At 40.7% G+C, this 17,467-nt stretch overlaps 1 protein-coding gene across 1 annotated transcript; it reads right to left on the minus strand.

Moving 5' to 3' along the window:
* Positions 1-1,108: 1,108 nt before the first annotated feature.
* Positions 1,109-16,851, minus strand: LOC139325372 (cytochrome P450 3A24-like). Its single transcript, XM_070955209.1, has 13 exons — positions 16,754-16,851; positions 16,056-16,149; positions 14,089-14,141; positions 13,068-13,167; positions 12,224-12,337; positions 9,204-9,292; positions 8,830-8,978; positions 8,293-8,420; positions 7,737-7,809; positions 5,484-5,644; positions 4,850-5,076; positions 3,460-3,622; positions 1,109-2,945 (listed from the first exon to the last, which is right to left on the minus strand). Exons 1-13 carry the CDS (start codon positions 16,825-16,827, stop codon positions 2,850-2,852), a joined length of 1,521 nt encoding a protein of 506 aa, XP_070811310.1. The 5' UTR covers positions 16,828-16,851; the 3' UTR covers positions 1,109-2,849.
* Between the last annotated feature and the right edge of the window lie 616 nt (positions 16,852-17,467).

Genomic DNA, 17,467 nt, shown 5'->3' on the forward strand with positions numbered 1-17,467 from the left:
GTACATAATCCTGTATTTTGGGTTGTTATGTTTGTTTCTATTTTGTCTATTTTGTATTGGGTTTTTTTTTCTCCAGGGTTAACATCTCTACTGGAGGAGGGCCTAATGTCAGCCTCTATGATGCTTGCTTGCTATTGGCTGCCATAGTAATGGGGAGGGGGGAAGATTGGCATTTGGGTGGGGAAGTGAGCTGGAGGGAGATGTCCTGTGTGAACGAAAAGGAAGGATTGCTCTCATGATCTACTGCGCAGCTGAATGGACTCGTTTAGACCCAGTCAAGAGCAACCTTCCCGGAATACCAGATGGGCGAAAAAATCTGAAGATGCACCCCACATGACACCATATGGGTTGGGGATTGGATATTCAGCCTGGGTCCTTGGGGGGAGGGAACTGGGGCAGTGGTGGGTTTCAAAATTTTTTACTACCAGTTCTATGGGTGTGGCTTGGTGGATGTGGCAGGGGAAGGATACTGCAAAATCTCCATTCCCCCCCCCACTCCATGGGAAGGATACGGCAAAATCCCCATTTCCTCCCAATCAGCTGGGACTCAGGAGGCAGAGAATAGATAGGGGCGGGGCCATTCAGAATTTTTACTACCGGTTCTCCAAACTACTCAAAATTTCCGTTACCGGAAATTTAAGTTAAAATTTAAGTTAAAAAACTGTATGGTTATTTACTGGAGGTAAAATTGGGAGAAGAACAAGTTAAAGAAACAATGATAGCATGGGGGAAAAATTTTTGGTTATGGAATTGACTTAGAGAAATGGCAAAAATTGTGGGTGGAAAATTAGTCCATTTGAGTCTTCGGAGAAAGGCAGCATACAAGTTGAACAAATAAATAAATAAAATAAAATGACAATGTCAATGTCAATGTCAACAGCATATAAGGAAAATTTGTATAAGATATTTTACAGGTGGCATCTTCCCCTGACGAGAATTGCCAGAATGTTCAAGAATAAATCGGAAAAGTGTTGGAAATGTCATCAGATACTGGACTCATATTACCATATATGGTGGACATGTGTAGAAGCCAAAAGATACTGGACTAAAATCCATACATGGTTGGAAAAAATGACAAAAAAAACAACACATAGACTTTAAACCAGAGATTTTTTTATTGGGAATTGTGCCAGAAACATATAACAGAGAATTGAGATATTTGCTGGTGAATGTATTGACAGCGACTAGAATTGTGTTTGCTAAAAACTGGAAAAATGAGAAAATGCCAATGCAGTTATTAAGAAAATCATGGAATGTGCTGAAATGAGTAAATTTGAAATTAGAGAACAAGAAGACAAACAATATTATAAGATATGGGAGTTATTTTACCAATGGCTAGATACTAAAACATGGAAATGAAATATGAATTATAAAATGAATGTTATAATATAATATGAGACAATTTTTTTTTTGGAATGATAATGCCATTGTTAGATAAATAACAAATGATGATAATGATATAAAGATATATATTAGATTGATATTATGAGGAATTGGATACTTAGTAAAATATGAATATGGGGACGAAGCACAAAGGATTTATAACCGATCGACACACTGTTTGTAATTGTTAATGGAAGATGGATTTTTATGTTTTGTTTGTTTAAAAATAAAAAAAAATAAAAAAATCCGCTACCGGTTTTCCAGAACTGGTCAGAACCTGCTGAAACCCACCTCTGATTTGGTGATACTTTCAATATGTAACTTTTTTGGCTGTAGTTATTTCTTCTGTTCCTGAACTGTTGCCAAGAAAAGCTTTTGGCAGTTTGCCTAATTATCCCAAGGTCAGCGATAAACTAAAGACTGGTGTTTTAAGGACTTCGCTTTCATTTCATTTAGAATACTTTGAGAATATGCTGAGAATGAGTTAAAAGGAAGACACTACTGCCTCTTTGCAGCCTCCATGTTAGGAAATGGTCATTGCCTAACTAGTTGGCCAGGCAATATATAATCCAACATTGTATGTTTGTATTGTGTAAATGTATTATGTTGCTTTAAGAATATTGCTGAGTCATTCTGCATGCTGATTGGATATGATCTGTAGCCAATCTATTTAAGGAGAGCTTTATTGTGGTTAGTTGTGTTCATTGCACCAAATTTTTACCTGCTACTATGCTGTAACTATTATTGATCTCTCTAAATGGTCAATGTTTGATCATGGGTTATTTATTAATGTTTCCTGGTATTTATTGAACTATTTTTATATTGTTCCTGAATGTTCCTTGTATTTTTCTACAAACTGGTAAGAATATTTTATTTCCCTGAATTGATCTTATATTATTATTATTATTATTATTATTATTATTATTATTATTATTATTATTATTATTATTATTATTAAAATTTGTATACCGCCCTTCTCCCGAAGGACTCAGGGCGGTGCACAGCCAAAATTAAAATACATACAATACAAAATTTAAAATAATTTAAAAGCAGAATTAAATCGAATTGGCTTCCCAAAACATTAAAACCCATTACCTTTAAAATAACCCATTAAAATTTTAAGCCAGCCCAGCTTGCTGAAATAGGAAGGTCTTCAAAGCTCGACAGAAGGTCCAGAGGTGCGGGATTAGTCGTATTCCTGGGGGTATTGCACTTGATATATTGCACTTTATATATTGCACTTATATTTAAATCATAGTCATTTAACAATCCAAGACTTGGATTGTTAAATGACTATGATTTCGCTTTACCCTCAAAGTAAAGTAATATAAAGCTAGTTTGTCTACATGTTATTCACAATTACTCTCAAAACCATTTCCGTGCGTAAAAACTTCTGATGGTACTCTGCTTTATGAGCTCCATGACTCTGGTGGTGACACAACAATATCCTTAACACTCCAGAATGTCTACTCCTCATGTTTCACGACGACTCTGGGCACCAACTTCAACATGATGGGCTTCTTCGTCTTGAGGAATCCTTTGTCCTCCAGCTCCAAGGGGATCTTCCCCATTGACCAAAAGAAAAGGAGACAGAAAACATCACAGACATGGAATTAAACAGAGGTGATTCCACTAACAAGGTGACTACCAAGAACCATGTTTTACATCCATGCTTTTTCCTACGCCTACACAATGCTTCGGTTGTATTTTGTTCAACTCAAATACTTCCCCACCACCACCACTGTCTGTGTTGCAATTGACAAAGGCACTTCACTAGGGGCTTCACTCTGCTGTGAGCATCAAATAAGATTCTATTCTCAGTTAAGACGTAGAAGCAGAACCTAGGAGTTGGAGAATCACACACAGAGAATCTCTCTCTCACACACACATACACCCACAGACATGGGATGGAGTAGGCTTTTCACCCTGATAAGATGACCCTGTCTTTCCAAAGATATCTTGCTTTCATGCGTTCATCACCCCCTTGTGTCTTTGAACAACACATATGTGTGAGATGGGAAATTGGTTGAGTAAACTCTTTAGCAGATGACCGGCACCCCAACTTGTAAAACTCACCGGTGTTTCTTTGCAGGTTTGAAAGCGAAATCTTTGCAGCGAAACCACCAGACCCATTTTCAGCACCAGGAGGGCGAAACGCATAGCGACGCAGTTCCTGGGACCCGCTCCGAAAGGGAGGAACACATACAGGTCTAGGCTCTCTTTGTTTTCTTTACTAAACCTGTTTGCAAATCGGAAAAGAATCACGGTTGAGTAAAGCTACTATTCCCAATAATCTGTACCTCAGTTCTGTAATTAAGACACCCCTTGGCTCCTTCACCATTGGATAAACTGGTCTGAGACCAATGAAGAAAGATAAATGTTTGCGGAGAGAGATCATTGTGGATCTGATGTGGTGGAATGTAGTCTGGAGGGAGGGGCTGCATTTCAGAGGACCAAAAGACTGAAATTTATATGGTTTGGTTGGCGGGAAGAGAATTAAGGCGGCCCTTCTGAATCGATTCTCAGAGTATTTTAGGAGAAGAGTGGGCATAGCTGGGGAGGTGGTCATTAACCTAGAGTTTTTATGTTCCCACAGTCTACCTTCGACCCCTCAACCCCCATTCACCCTTATCTGGTGCCAATTTAGTGCTGAACTTTAGTTGATTAGATTTTTGGCTGGGGCAATAAATCTTCTGAACTGCAACTTAACGTATGTTCTGATTCTCTGCCTCTGACAAGTATATTTTTAATGATGCAAAGAGTTGCTTTAGTTTGGCAAGATTCTGTCTACAGATAAGGAACAATGTTGTTGTTAGTTGCGAAGTCGTGTCCAACCCATTGCGACCCCATGGACAACGTTCCTCCAGGCCTTCCTGTCCTCTACCATCCCCTGGAGTCCATTTAAGCTCATGAGGAACAAGAAAGAGAAGTATTTAGAAGTACTTTCTGCTTAATTAATTTGGATTTCTCAAGGAGTTATGCCCAAGAATCCTTGAGCCTACTATGGCATCCAATTAGTGACAGCTACAATGTAGGTCAACAAGGCCTATTTCTCCTATTTTGACCCACCCGTCATGGTTCAAGGAGGGAATCTTTTCTAAATGAAAAGATGGTAGATGAAATGTAATTTCCTTCATGTATTTTTACTCTTCTACTCCTATCAGTGTGGCTTGATGCCAGCTGCCCTACAGCTTTTTGTTCAGTTGCTGGGACATTAAACGAAGCCATTGTCTCAGCTGCTACAGTCAGTTTAAGCATCATTTTCTCCCATGGAGTTAATTAAGTTCCACGCACAGTTTATGGAGGTGGATCATAAAAAAAATGCCCTGTATGACTTTGTAGATGTCAAAGAATGATCCGCATCTCATTTGAGAATTTACAATCGACACTTTGCTCCCTGATGTCCTCATGGTGCTGTGTCTCTTATTAACTTGGTTTCAGAAGGACGGTGTTCCTGACAACATACCTCTCAGGTCTGTACTCTTCGGGCTCAGGCCAATATTCAGGGATCCGATGTAGGACATAAGTGGGAATCATAACCACAGTCCCTTCTGGGATGGTCACTCCATGGATTTTCACTGTCTTTTTGCAAATTCTGTCAATTCGTGTCCCCGGACTATAAAAGCGAAAAGTTTCATTCACCACCATATCTAGATATTCCATTTGATGGATTGCGTCATAGGTGGGAGGAGTCTGCACAAAAGGCGAAAACAAGACAAAATAAAGTAATATGGCATTCTAGTATATAAGAAGTGATCTGCATATAGATACGTTTGTGTAATCTTTGCTCTTCTGGAAGAACATATCTGCTATACCTGGGAAGCACCTAACCTGACAAGGAGGAGGGATCAAACGAGGAACTAGCCTGGAGTCACTGCGCAACCACAAAAGAACTAGGGCTGATCCCAATTCAGTTCCATGGAGCTTTATCTAATTATTCCCAGGAGCTGACTGCTAGACGGGGAGATTCCTGTACTATAGGCAGAACATAATAAAGTAGTTAGCTTGAACTCTGCATATGTAAGTCTGGTTGTTCATGCCTGATAGCTCCTAAAATCATCCAGCCTCAATCAAGAGAGCCCCCCCAAAAAGAATCTTACCTGATTGGGAAAAGTGTCATTGATCTCTTCATACAATTTCTCTTGAACGTCGGGGTGGATGGCCAGACAATAAGACATGAAGGTGAGGGAGGTACCGATGAGGTTATAGCCACCAAAAATAAAAAACAGTGACTGGGCAAAAATCTCTTTGTCTGTTAAAGCTGTCGGATGAGAAAGGAAAGCACAGAAGAAGCTTGCACCACACCTACACAACAGAAAATATCTCAGATTGACTTGTGGCTTTCAGGGTAACCCAATTATCCAGGGGATCTGATTTGATCAACAACTTTAGACAACTCCCTCCTTCTCCCTCCCCCTCCCCCTCTTTCTGTCTTTCTTTTTCTCTGTCTGTCTGCCTGTCTGTCTCTTTCTCTCTTTCTCTCTCTCTCTCTCTCCTCTCTCTCTGTCTCTCTGTTTCTCTGTTTTTGTCTCTCTCTGTCTCATCACACGAAGAACATCAGCAGCTGTATTTTCAGCTATAGGCTGGGAAAACTAAAATACCAAATGTTAGTTTGATCAAATGAACACATTGTGGGGTGGGGTGGTTTTTCCCATTGACTAAGCCTTCCGTCCTTCTGAGATCAATAAAATGAGTACCCAGATTGCTGGGGGCAATATGCAAATAATTCTTCTACGTTGTAAACTACCCACAGAGTGCTATAAACCTGTTGCGGCCTGCCAGCAGCCAGTAGAGCTGGCAGCAGAGTCGGACAGTGAGGAGGTTGGGGAGGAACGTGGGTCAGTCCTGGAGTCTGGGGAAGGCTCGGACGAGGGCTCTGAGTTGGAGACAGAGAGGGAGGCCAAGGCCATCTGGTAGTTCTTTGCTGCCTCCGGAGTCTCCGGAGTCTGACATCAGCGAGGCAGAGGAACAGAGGGAGCCTGTTCCCAGTGTGTGCATGCACAGAGCTGCCAGACGACAGGAGCAATTAAGAAAACAGGGTCGACTTGGGAGTAAGGCTTGGAAATGATTGGCCCCTCCCATAAGACATAAAAGAGAAGTGAGCTTTTGCAGGAAGCAATTAGTTCATCTGGTTGGTAAAAGCTCTAGAAAAGCTCTGTTTGACTCTGTGCTAAGTTTGGCCTTGCCCTGCATTTGGCAATTAGTTCTCTGGCACCATTCCAAGGGAGATAAGGTGGGTGTTTGTAAACACTCCCCTGATAGACTGTTTGAGAAGCCTTTCGGACTGGGAATGACAATAATTCACAGCCATTTGAATTAAAGAGGTTTGCCGGGACTAAGTTTGGGCTGTTTACTTTCTAAGGAAGCCTAGGTCAAAACAAAACCATTATGGGGCAGAAGATAAGCCGAAATGCTATTGCTATTGAATATTGGCACAGTAAAAGAAAAGCAGAGAGAGACCAATGGAATACTGCAACCAATTTTGCATACCATACTGCAAAAAATATGTTGAGACTATAGATAAAGTTCAGAGAAGAGCAGCTAAGATGATCAAAGGCCTGGAGACTAAAACATATGAAGAACGGCAGTGAGGACAATTAACCAGTGGAACAGCTTGCCTCCAGAAATTGTGGGCACACCATCACTGGAGGTTTCTAAGAAAAGACTGGACAGCCACATGTCTGAGAGATACTGCCAATGGTCGTTAAGTGTGAAAAATGGTTAAAAGTCACTTTTTTCAGTGACGCTGTAACTTTGAGCAGTCATTAAGCCAACTGTTGTAAATCAAGGATTACCTGCATATTTCATTCATCCTCTCTTCCAGTGCCCCATGGTCTTAGCATCATTTGCTAATGTTTTATCTTGAGTTCATCCATGTGCATCAATATGCCCTAAGCAATCTTATATCAGGGGTGAAATCCAGCAGGTTCTCACAAGTTCTGGAGAACTGGTAGTGGAAATTTTGAGTAGTTCGGAGAACCGGTAGTGGAAATTTTGAGTAGTTCGTAGAACTGGTAGTGGAAATTTTGAGTAGTTTGGAGAACTGGTAGCGGAAATTTTGAGTAGTTCAGAGAACTGGTAGTAGAAATTTTGAGTAGTTTGGAGAACCGGTAGTGGAAATTTTGAGTAGTTCGGAGAGCCACCAAACACCACCTCTGGCTGGTTCCAGAATGGGGTGGGAAAGGGGGTTTTGCAGTATCTTTCCCCTGGAATGGGTGGGAATGGAGATTTTGCAGTATCCTTCCCCTGCCATGCCCACCAAGCCACACCATGCCCACCAAGCCATGCCCAGAGAACCTGCCTTATATATATATATATATATATAATTTCAAAAGCAAGATCTGTAACTTTACCTTTCTCTGAATCCTCAGAGGTGATGGCTGCAGCTTGTGCGTCCATCATGAGCTGAAGAAAATCAACTCGGTTCTGGAATGGTAGAAAGACCGAAAAACTGTCATTAAGGAGATGGAACTGTCATTGATGGGTCCAATTGCCCACTGCAGAATTAGAAGGCGTGTGAGGGCTCCTTAGTGCTCTCTGAGCTTGCTTGTTTTTTTGCAATGTTTCACTACCCAACTAAGGAACATCATCAGCGCTAGAAGGGAAGGGGGAGGGTTTGTTATCATCATAGCACTGATGGTGTTATGAAACGAGTGAAAGAAAATAAGCAAGCTCAGAGAGCATCAACGACCCCACAGTTTTTCTTCCTCCTCCTCCTCCTCCTGATCATCATCATCATCACTCCACAAATCCCACTCCCTTTATTCTCCTTTATCAGAATCTGTTTGAAACGCAAGTGGAAGTTCTGAAACCTGCTTGGAACGCACAAATACACACCGAGAGCACAAAAACCCAGCTCCCGAGGGCCACGGAAGAAGAGCAAGCATGAGACAAAAAGCCCAGACTGACCGTGCGGTTCTTCTTTTGTCGATCCTCTTTGATCTTTTTGAAGATCTCGAGGAAGAAGTCTACGGAAGACTTGGGGAATATGGTCAAGTTGAGTTTATCCAGAACTGGGAGAAGGAATGGGAAAAGGACTGGGGGGAGGTGTGAGGTGGGGAGAAAACCAAACAGATCATTTACATAAACACAACCAAGCTGCAACACAGCGACAAGAAAAACCCATAGGAGGTCTCCATGAGCTTTGTTGAGGTAAGAGATTCTAGCAAAATTGTAGTTACATGAGAAGGTAACAATCATGATTGAGGCAGCCTAAAACCAGGGGTGAAATGCTCCTGGTTTGGTCCGGTTCGCCCGAACAGGTAGTAAAAAAGGCTACTGGTTCGCCGAACTGGTAGTAAAAAGTGCAAAAAAAATTTTCTGACGATGAGGTGAGCGACACACAATTATGTCCTCCATGAAAATGTCAAGCACGAAGGGTGGCCTATGTGGCCTAAAAATGTCAAGCGTGAAGGCCAGCCTTTGCGGCCTACAAAGACATCTTACCAGCCAAGATTAAAACAGGGCTGAGGAAGCTAAATCTGAGGAACTTCTTCATGTGCACAACAACCGGATCGTCGGGATGGTTGAGGGAATCAATGTTGACACTGAATGAGATGCTGGTTACCACATCCAAGCTGTAGGCTGAAAAGATTCTGGAGGGATGAAGGAGAAGCATATCGTGGAGGTTCAACCATTAGAAGCCACGTCATGATACATTCAACAGAAGATCTCAAGGAATCCTTAACAATTGCATAAGGGATTCCACACATTATGGAAAATGTGAATCCACTTTTATACGTTTGGATTACAAATTCCTGCTCGATAAATTTCTGTTAGCAAAGGGATGCTCCCTAGCCAACCTCACAGATATTACTTACAGCTTCATATCTATGGTTTCATCCTTCTTCACTGTCTTCTGAATGTTCTTCTCCAAGATTTCATTATAATGGTTGATGATAGGCATCATCTGAAAGGAAGATCAATGGACCAGATGCTGAAGACACTTTATAGAATGAAAGCAACAAGTCAGCTCAGCCATTTTCAAACCACTACTTCAACCTGGGTTATTTGCTTCTGTGTGAAATTTCTCAAACTTATTTAAAATGTACCTCTTATTACAATCTTAAATTTCACAACTTGCGGACTTGATAGCTGTTTCTTCGTTTGTTTTAAGCACTGAGCACGTCAAGATATTAAACTAGATCCCATTCATTGAGGCTCATGGATCATAACAACACACAAATGTTGGCTCCTTATAAAATTCAGCTAAGATTTATGAAGATGAGCAGCTCATCTTCATAGAGAGAACTTGCAAAGCTCCATCATTCCAAAGCTGGAAGAAAACCTACGCTAACCAGGTTTTCCTTTCCCAATTCTGGAAATAATTAATTGTAACTGAATTAATTGTCTCTGAAATAAAATAGCACTCGTGAAAACCTTTTCCCATCTGATGTTCTCTTGCCATGATAATCGGACATTTTGAGAGTTGGAATCCCAGTGTGTCCAGAAGTGTCAACCTTACTTTGATATAAGAAAGGTGGAGTAATTTAGCCAAAGGTTTCATATACCTACTCCAAGGAGGGCTGGAATTTCTTAGAAAGTTAGGAGGACAAAAATCAGTAATGAAGAAGAAGCTTTTCGAAAAGATACTGTCTATCTTAATAGTTGAAGGGAATTAATGGGTGTGTTTAAATTTGCATTCAGATTTCATCAAGGAAAATGCACGGGACTTAACAGGGTTTGGGCAAGGCTCCAGAAAACTTAGTTAGGAAATCCAGAATAAGATTGATATGATTCTTGGAGATATACTCTTTCCTTTTAGGACACAGGGATTTCACAGACTTCTCTAATGGGATAAACAAGCCTACTAAACAGTTTAAATCAAATGAAGCTTCCTTGATCTAGTTATGGAGGCTTCTCCTATGCTAATTTTTGAAAAAATTTACAGTACCAGCTTCTTGCCCTACCAATGGTCACAAGCCAAGGTCATCCCTATCTTCAAAAAGGGAGATCCTAGCCTAGTTGAAAATTACAGACCAATCTCTTTATGTTGGATCACCTGCAAAGTCATGGAATCAATCATTAACCAATCTATTACCTTCCACCTAGAGAAAAACAACCTACTGTCCAACAAACAATTTGATTTCAGAAAAGAATTATCCTGTAATCTCCTGTACATTGCAAAAACATACGGACTACACATCTCGATTAGGGCAAAGCAATAGATGCAGACTTCTGTAAAGCTTTTAATTCAGTGGTATATGACAAATTACTTCTAAAACTAAAATCCTATGGCGTTTCTGGACTCCTACATGAATGGATAGCTGCTTTCCTGTCAAACAGACAACAAGTAGTCAAAATAGGAAGCGCTCTATCAAATCCTGTACATGTTAATAGCGATGTTCCCCAAGGCAGTGTCTTAGGTCCAACATTCTTCATACTTTACATAAATGACCTTTGCGATCACATTAAAAGCAAATGTGTTCACTTCGCTGATGATATTAAACTATTCAACACCACCAACAATGTAACTACCCTTCAAAAAGACCTTGACTATGTGTCAGATTGGTCAAACAAGTGGCAACCTCAAATCTCAACCAACAAATGCTCTATCTTGCACATTGCACCAGCCTTGGTGGCGCAGCAGACTGAAGTGCTGTTAAGTAGCACCAGCTGCCTGCAATTACTGCGAGTTCGAATCTCACCAGGCTCAAAGTTGACTCAAGCTTCCATCTTTTCGAAGTAGCTAAAATGAGGACCCGGATTGTGGGGGCAATAAGATGACTTTGTATAAAAAAGAACACCGCTTAGGGGGGCCCGAAAGCCCTACTAAGCAGGTATATACAAAAGTATGAAGGCTATTGCTTAACGCATTGTAAGCTGCCCTGAGTCTCCAGAGAAGGGTGGCATATAAATCGAACCAATAAATAAATAAATAAATAAATAAATTGGCAAAAAAATATTAAAACATAAAATACAAATTAGATGGACATGACCTTGTAGATGGCTCTCACTCTGTCAAGGACCTTGAAGTACTCATTTCTAAAGATCTAAGTGCCAAAGCCCACTGTAACAACATTGCCAAAAAGGCATTAAGAGTTGTTAACCTAATCTTGCGTAGCTTCTTCTCTGGTAATATTGTACTACTAACTAGAGCATACAAAAAATTTGCTAACCAATTCTCGAATACAGCTCATCTATCTGGAACCCGCACTGCATATCAGACATAAATACAATCGAGAGAGTCCAGAGATATTTTACGAGAAGAGTCCTCCATTCCTCTACCCGCAATAAAATACTCTATGCCACCAGACTTCAAATTTTGAGCTCAGACAACTTCGAACTATGCCGACTTCGGTCTGACCTAAGTGTAGTACATAAAATTATCTACCACAATGTCCTTCCTGTCAACGACTACTTCGGCTTCAACCACAACAATACACGGGCAAATAATAGATACAAACTCAAGGTAAACCGTTCCAAACTCGATTGCAGAAAATACGACTTCAGCAACAGAGTGGTCAATGCCTGGAATGCACTACCTGACTCTGTAGTTTCTTCCCCAAACCCCCAAAACTTTAACCTTAAACTGTCTACTGTTGACCTCACCCCATTCCTAAGAGGTCTGTAAGGGGCATGCATAAGGGCACCAGCATGACTTCTGTCCCTGTCCTAATATTCCTTTTTACTCTTCCTCTTTTCATGTATTCAAATTATGTTTATACTTTTATATATGCTTGACAAATAAATAAATAAAATAAATAAATAAATAAATAAATAAATAAACTAAGGCTTCAAATCAACCGCTGACAATGCTTAAGGGCAGCTTTCTGGGCTTTCTTCAGACAACGCAAGAATCCTTGAGAAGTCCCAAAGTCCTCCAACCTTCATCTCTTACCTCCTTCAGCCTCCCGCTGGTGAAAGTGGGAGACACGGCGTTGCGAATCTTCTTCCACTGTTCATCGACAACCATAGTCAGGATTGTGTCCAGATTTCCATTCAGACCAAAGTCCTGAATAAGGTGAAATATCAAGAAAATAAAAACAGAAATCTCTCATGTACTTCTTCTCCGTCCTTTCTTTTCAATTTGTTGTTTTCTTAACTAAGTATCTATTCTATCTATCTGTCTGTCTGTCTGCCTGTCTGCCTACCTATCTCTCTACCTACCTACCTACCTACATTTATCTACCTACCTACCTACCTACCTACCTACCTACCTACCTACCTACCTCTATCTCTACCTACCTACCTCTATCTCTACCTACCTACCTACCTACATCTATCTATCTATCTATCTATCTATCTATCTATCTATCTATCCATCATCTATCTATCCATCATCTATCTATCATCTATCTATCTATCATTCTATCTATCTATCATTCTATCTATCATCGTTTGTCTCATCTTCTCTATCATGTCTGTCTGTCTTCCATCTGATAGACAGATGGATAGACGGATATCTACTACCATTCTGGAATTCGGGATGATATATTTATATATATATCATTCCATCTCCCATTTCTTTCACAACAGCTATGTGAGTTTCAGTTGAGAAAGAGTGATTGTCCCAAAGTCACCTGGGAGGTTTGCAGGATTGAGGGAGACCTTGGACCCAGGTCTCCCCAGGGCCAGCCCAACATCTAAACCACAATACTAGACCTGCTCTTCTAAATTCCCTTGCAGGACTTCTATTTCTCAGCCTCAGTGAAGTTCTCACAACCTCAAGTTAGGATACCTACCCGGTGATTCTGGAAATAAGTATAGAATTCTTTGACCAGGATGGTTTTAATGAGGGCGGAATCCAAAATGGCCATCACAGGTTGCCGGCCATCAAATATTCTAATTGTCAAAATAAAAAAAAGATGTTTTGAAATGTAGACTATTATCTTTATAAGAAGACAGGATCAAGGCTTCCTATTTTCCAGTTGAACAATTGGCCAAGCAGAGAACATGGTCCTAAGGTTTGGTTCTCGACTCAAAAGGGATGTGTGAGTAACATCATCATTCCCAGCTGCAACATACACATCCCTCTGGATACCAATAAAGGAGAATATCTGTAGCTCAGGGTTGAAGTGAAGGGTCCTTGGTGCTCTCTGAGCTTGCTTGTTTTCTTGTTTTTTTTTTCTTCTTCTTCTTCTTCTTCTTCTTCTTCTTCTTCTTCTTCTTCTTCTTCTTCTTCTTCTTCTTCTCCTCCTCCTCCTCCTCCTCCTCCTCCTCCTCCTCCTCCTCCTCCTCCTCCTCCTCCTCCTCCCTTCTCCTCCACCTCCACCTCCACCTCCACAAACCCAACTCCCTTCTAGCACTGATGATGTTACCTAGTTGGGTCATGAAATGCCTGCAAGAAAACAAGCAAGCTCAGAGAGCACCAAGGACCCCACAGTCCTCCTCCTCCTCTCCACAAACACAACTCCCTTCTAGCACTGATGATGTTATCTAGCTGGGTCATGAAACTTCTGCAAGAAAACAGCCAAGCTCAGAGGGCACCAAGGACCCCTCATGTCAACCCCGAGCTACAGATATTCTCCTTTATTGGTATCCAAAGCGGTGCGTATGTTGCAGCTGTGATTCTGCACAATTGATTACCCCTTAAGGAATTGAGGAGGAGAGGAACTAGGGACGGGGCTCACAGGAATGGCAAGAGGCTATCCAGCCTACAACTCTCCCCGGTGATGAAAATCAAATTAAATAATGCAGTTCTTAGAGAATCACGGGGTGAACTGTGAAGTCCTTCTGGAGGGGACATTCCGACAGGTGACTTACCCCCAGATCTTGCCATATTTCTCAAAGCATCTTTGGTCGAAGTTGAAAACACCCTGTGGAATTAAAGAAGGAGATGCGCGAAAACTTGGCAATGTAATCCTTTCTCCATCCAAGACTGGAAGAGTATAAGGGGCCATTAAAAATGCTTCAATCCATGCATGTTGAGTCTCTATTGAGACTCAATAGAGTCAATACAGTCACTGCAAGATAGTAGAGAAATAGGAGTATTTGGACTCCCAGATTGGGAAATTTACTACAAAGCAACATCTCTTATATGGATCAAGGACTGGATGGAATTACGAAACAAAAGAATTTTAACATTAGAGGGAAATGATTTACAGAGAGGGTGGCATGCCTTTTTATGGGAGGGAAAAAATAGACAGCATAATTATTTTCAAGGACATTTAATCAGAGATGCACTACTACAAACATGGCAAGGGACAAAAAAAGAATCACTATAATAAAATTCCAGAATGGAGGCACAAATTTATTCAAATGCATTAGACATTGACAAAATGAAAAGATATAAAGATCTGTTAAATAGTCAAGGGGAATTGAAAACAAGGCAGGAATTAAAAGAACAGGGTACAGACATTGATTGGTGGCCTTACATGCAAATAAAATCTAGATAGAAGACAGATTGATACAAAATGGATTCCAAAGAGAAGTACATGAATTAGATAAAATCCTCCAAGGCTCAGAAAATAAATTGATAAAAAAAAATTATAACTATCTATTAAGGTACAAATTGGAAGAGGAGGTAGTTAAGGAAAATATGATAATTTGGCTGAAAAATTTCAGATATAACATCGAATTGGACAAATGGGAGAAATTATGGAACAAAAATTATAAACTGACAATGTCTGTATCCTACAAAGGAAACATGTACACAATGTTTTACAAGTGGCACTTGGCACCAGCCAGATTGGCAAAGATGTTCCCAATACTTCACCAATGTGCTAGAAATGCAAACAGCAAAAGGGAACATATTATCACCGGTGGTGATCCAATATTCGTACCTTTCGTCGTGCCCTAAAAACATTATTATTCCAACAAGCAGGGCTGGCCTAAATAATAATAACATTTTACTATTTTAATGGGTTGTTTTATTAGAGTTTTTTGGCCAATTTGTTTAATTGTTTTAAATTGCTTTTAATTTTTATATTGTCATGGTTTTATTTTTGGCTGTACACCGCCCTGAGTCCTTCGGGAGAAGGGCGGTATAGAAATTCAATAAAACAAACAAACAAACAAACAAACAAACAAACAAATAAATATTGGAATAAAATTAGATCACAATTAGAAGAAATAACCAAACAATATATAGAGACGAGGCCAGAAACATTTTTACTAGGAATACTCCCAGGGTCATATGAAAAAAAAAATACAATATTTAATTATTCATATTATTACAGCAGCAAGAATAATCTATGCTCAGAGTTGGAAAAACAATAATATACCAACCGAAGATAATTTGATCAGAAAAATTTTGGAATGTGCGGAAATGGATAAACTTACAAAGGAGATACAAGAAAAAAGAGGAAACAGAATATTACGTAGTGTGGGAGAAAAGGTATGAATAGCTGGAGGAGAGAGATAAAAGACAAGGAAAAATTAAATAATGGTTGAAATAGGAGTAGAAGTACAATAACAAATATGAGGAAACAAAAACTGTAGAAATGAAATTGTGTACATGGGTATTTATATGTATATGTAAATAAATAAATTAATATTAGAAATATATGTACAAAAGATACATTAGAATAAGGGAGAAAAGTGTATGAGTAAGACATTTTTTTACTGATGCCAAACTGTTGAAAAAAGAAAAATGGTTAAAGCTTTCTTGTTGTTTTTTAAAAGAAGTTTAATTAAAAAAAATTTAAAAAAAGAAAAGAAAAGAAAGAAGGACCCCTTTTTCACCCAAAGTCATTGAGTTGGTCTACAAGCTACTAGTACAACACACTCACATTCTGATATTCAAGGAAAGTTCCGATAAAAGGCAGGGGTCTTGGCCCAGGAACTCCCAACTTCTTAAAAAAATTATACGGCCAGATCCCATAACTGGAAAACAAAACAAAACAAAAGAATATCAGCAGGATAATCAGGCAGGACAAGAAGCAATGGGTGGAAACTCATCAAGGAGAGAAGCAACCTGGAATTAAGAAGAAACTTCCTATCAGTAAGGACACTTAACCAGTGGAACAACTTGCCACCAGAAGTTGTAAATGCTCCAACACTGGAAGTTTTGAAGAAGAGGTTGGACAACCACTTGTCTGAAATGGTATAAGGCTTCCTGCCTAAGCAGGGGATTAGATTAGAAAGAAGGAGAAAGGAGAGCAAAGCAGGGAAGGGGAGGGGAGAAGAAAGGAGAGAAGAGGAGAATAAAAGAAGAAGTGAGGAGAGGTGAGAAGAAGAAGAGAAGAGGGAAAAGGGGAAGAGAGAACGGGAGAGGAGATAAAAGAAGAAAAGTTTTAACAGGAAAAAACAAACAAAAAAAACAACAACCCCTAAAATCAAATCAAATGAAATCACAACTTAACAGAACTAAAATCAAATAACCGGCTGGAAATTCTGCTTTTACGCCCCAGCCTGTTGCCCCTGCCCTGCAACTCTGGGGAGGGTTTTCCCCCCTTTTGCTCTCCCCCCGCCCCCCCCCCCCACCTACAGCATCAGCAGGCCCAGGAGCAGCAGGACAAGTGCCCACGTTTCCAGCGCCCAGCCAAGGACCGGGTCTCCCATGGCCAGCGCTTCTGCAGAGCCTCTGGCGACCTTGGCAACTTCTGAGCCGTGGCTGGAAGTCCCCGGGGGTTTTGTAGCGGCCCCTCGGAGAGGAAAGGAGAGGGCTCCTCCTGGGGACGGCCTCCTGGGGTTACTGCCCTTTAACACTACAAGCCCTGGAATGCCTGGCCAGCTCAGGACTAGGTAGTCCTAACAGATGGAGAGGGTTGCTCCTCTCCTCCTTCTTCTCCGTCTCCTTCTTTCTCTTTCTCCTTCTCCCCCTCGCTTCCTTTCCTGTCTCCTTCTCCTCCACCATCATTCCTTCTCCTTTGGCTTCTTTATCTTTCTCCTCCTTTCTTCCCTTCTTGTCTCCTCCTCCTCCTCCACCATTATTCTTCACCTCCATCACCATTCAATCTCCTTCTCCTTCTCCTCCTCCGCCTGCACCATTCCTTCTCCTTCTTTCTCTTTCTCCTTCTCTCCTCTTTCCTTCCTGTCTCCTTCTCCTCCACCATCATTCTTCTCCTCCATCACCATTCAATCTCTTCTCCTCCTCCTCCTCCTCCTCCTCCTGCATCATTCCTTCTCCTTCTTTCTCTTTCTCTTTCTCCATCTCTCCTCTCTTTCCTTCCTGTCTCCTTCTCCTCCATCACCATTCAAT

The sequence above is a fragment of the Pituophis catenifer genome, unplaced genomic scaffold (genome assembly GCF_029215685.1).
Source record: "Pituophis catenifer annectens isolate HBS135680 unplaced genomic scaffold, rPitCat1.0.hap2 SCAF_16, whole genome shotgun sequence".
NCBI classification, from domain to species: domain Eukaryota; kingdom Metazoa; phylum Chordata; class Lepidosauria; order Squamata; family Colubridae; genus Pituophis; species Pituophis catenifer.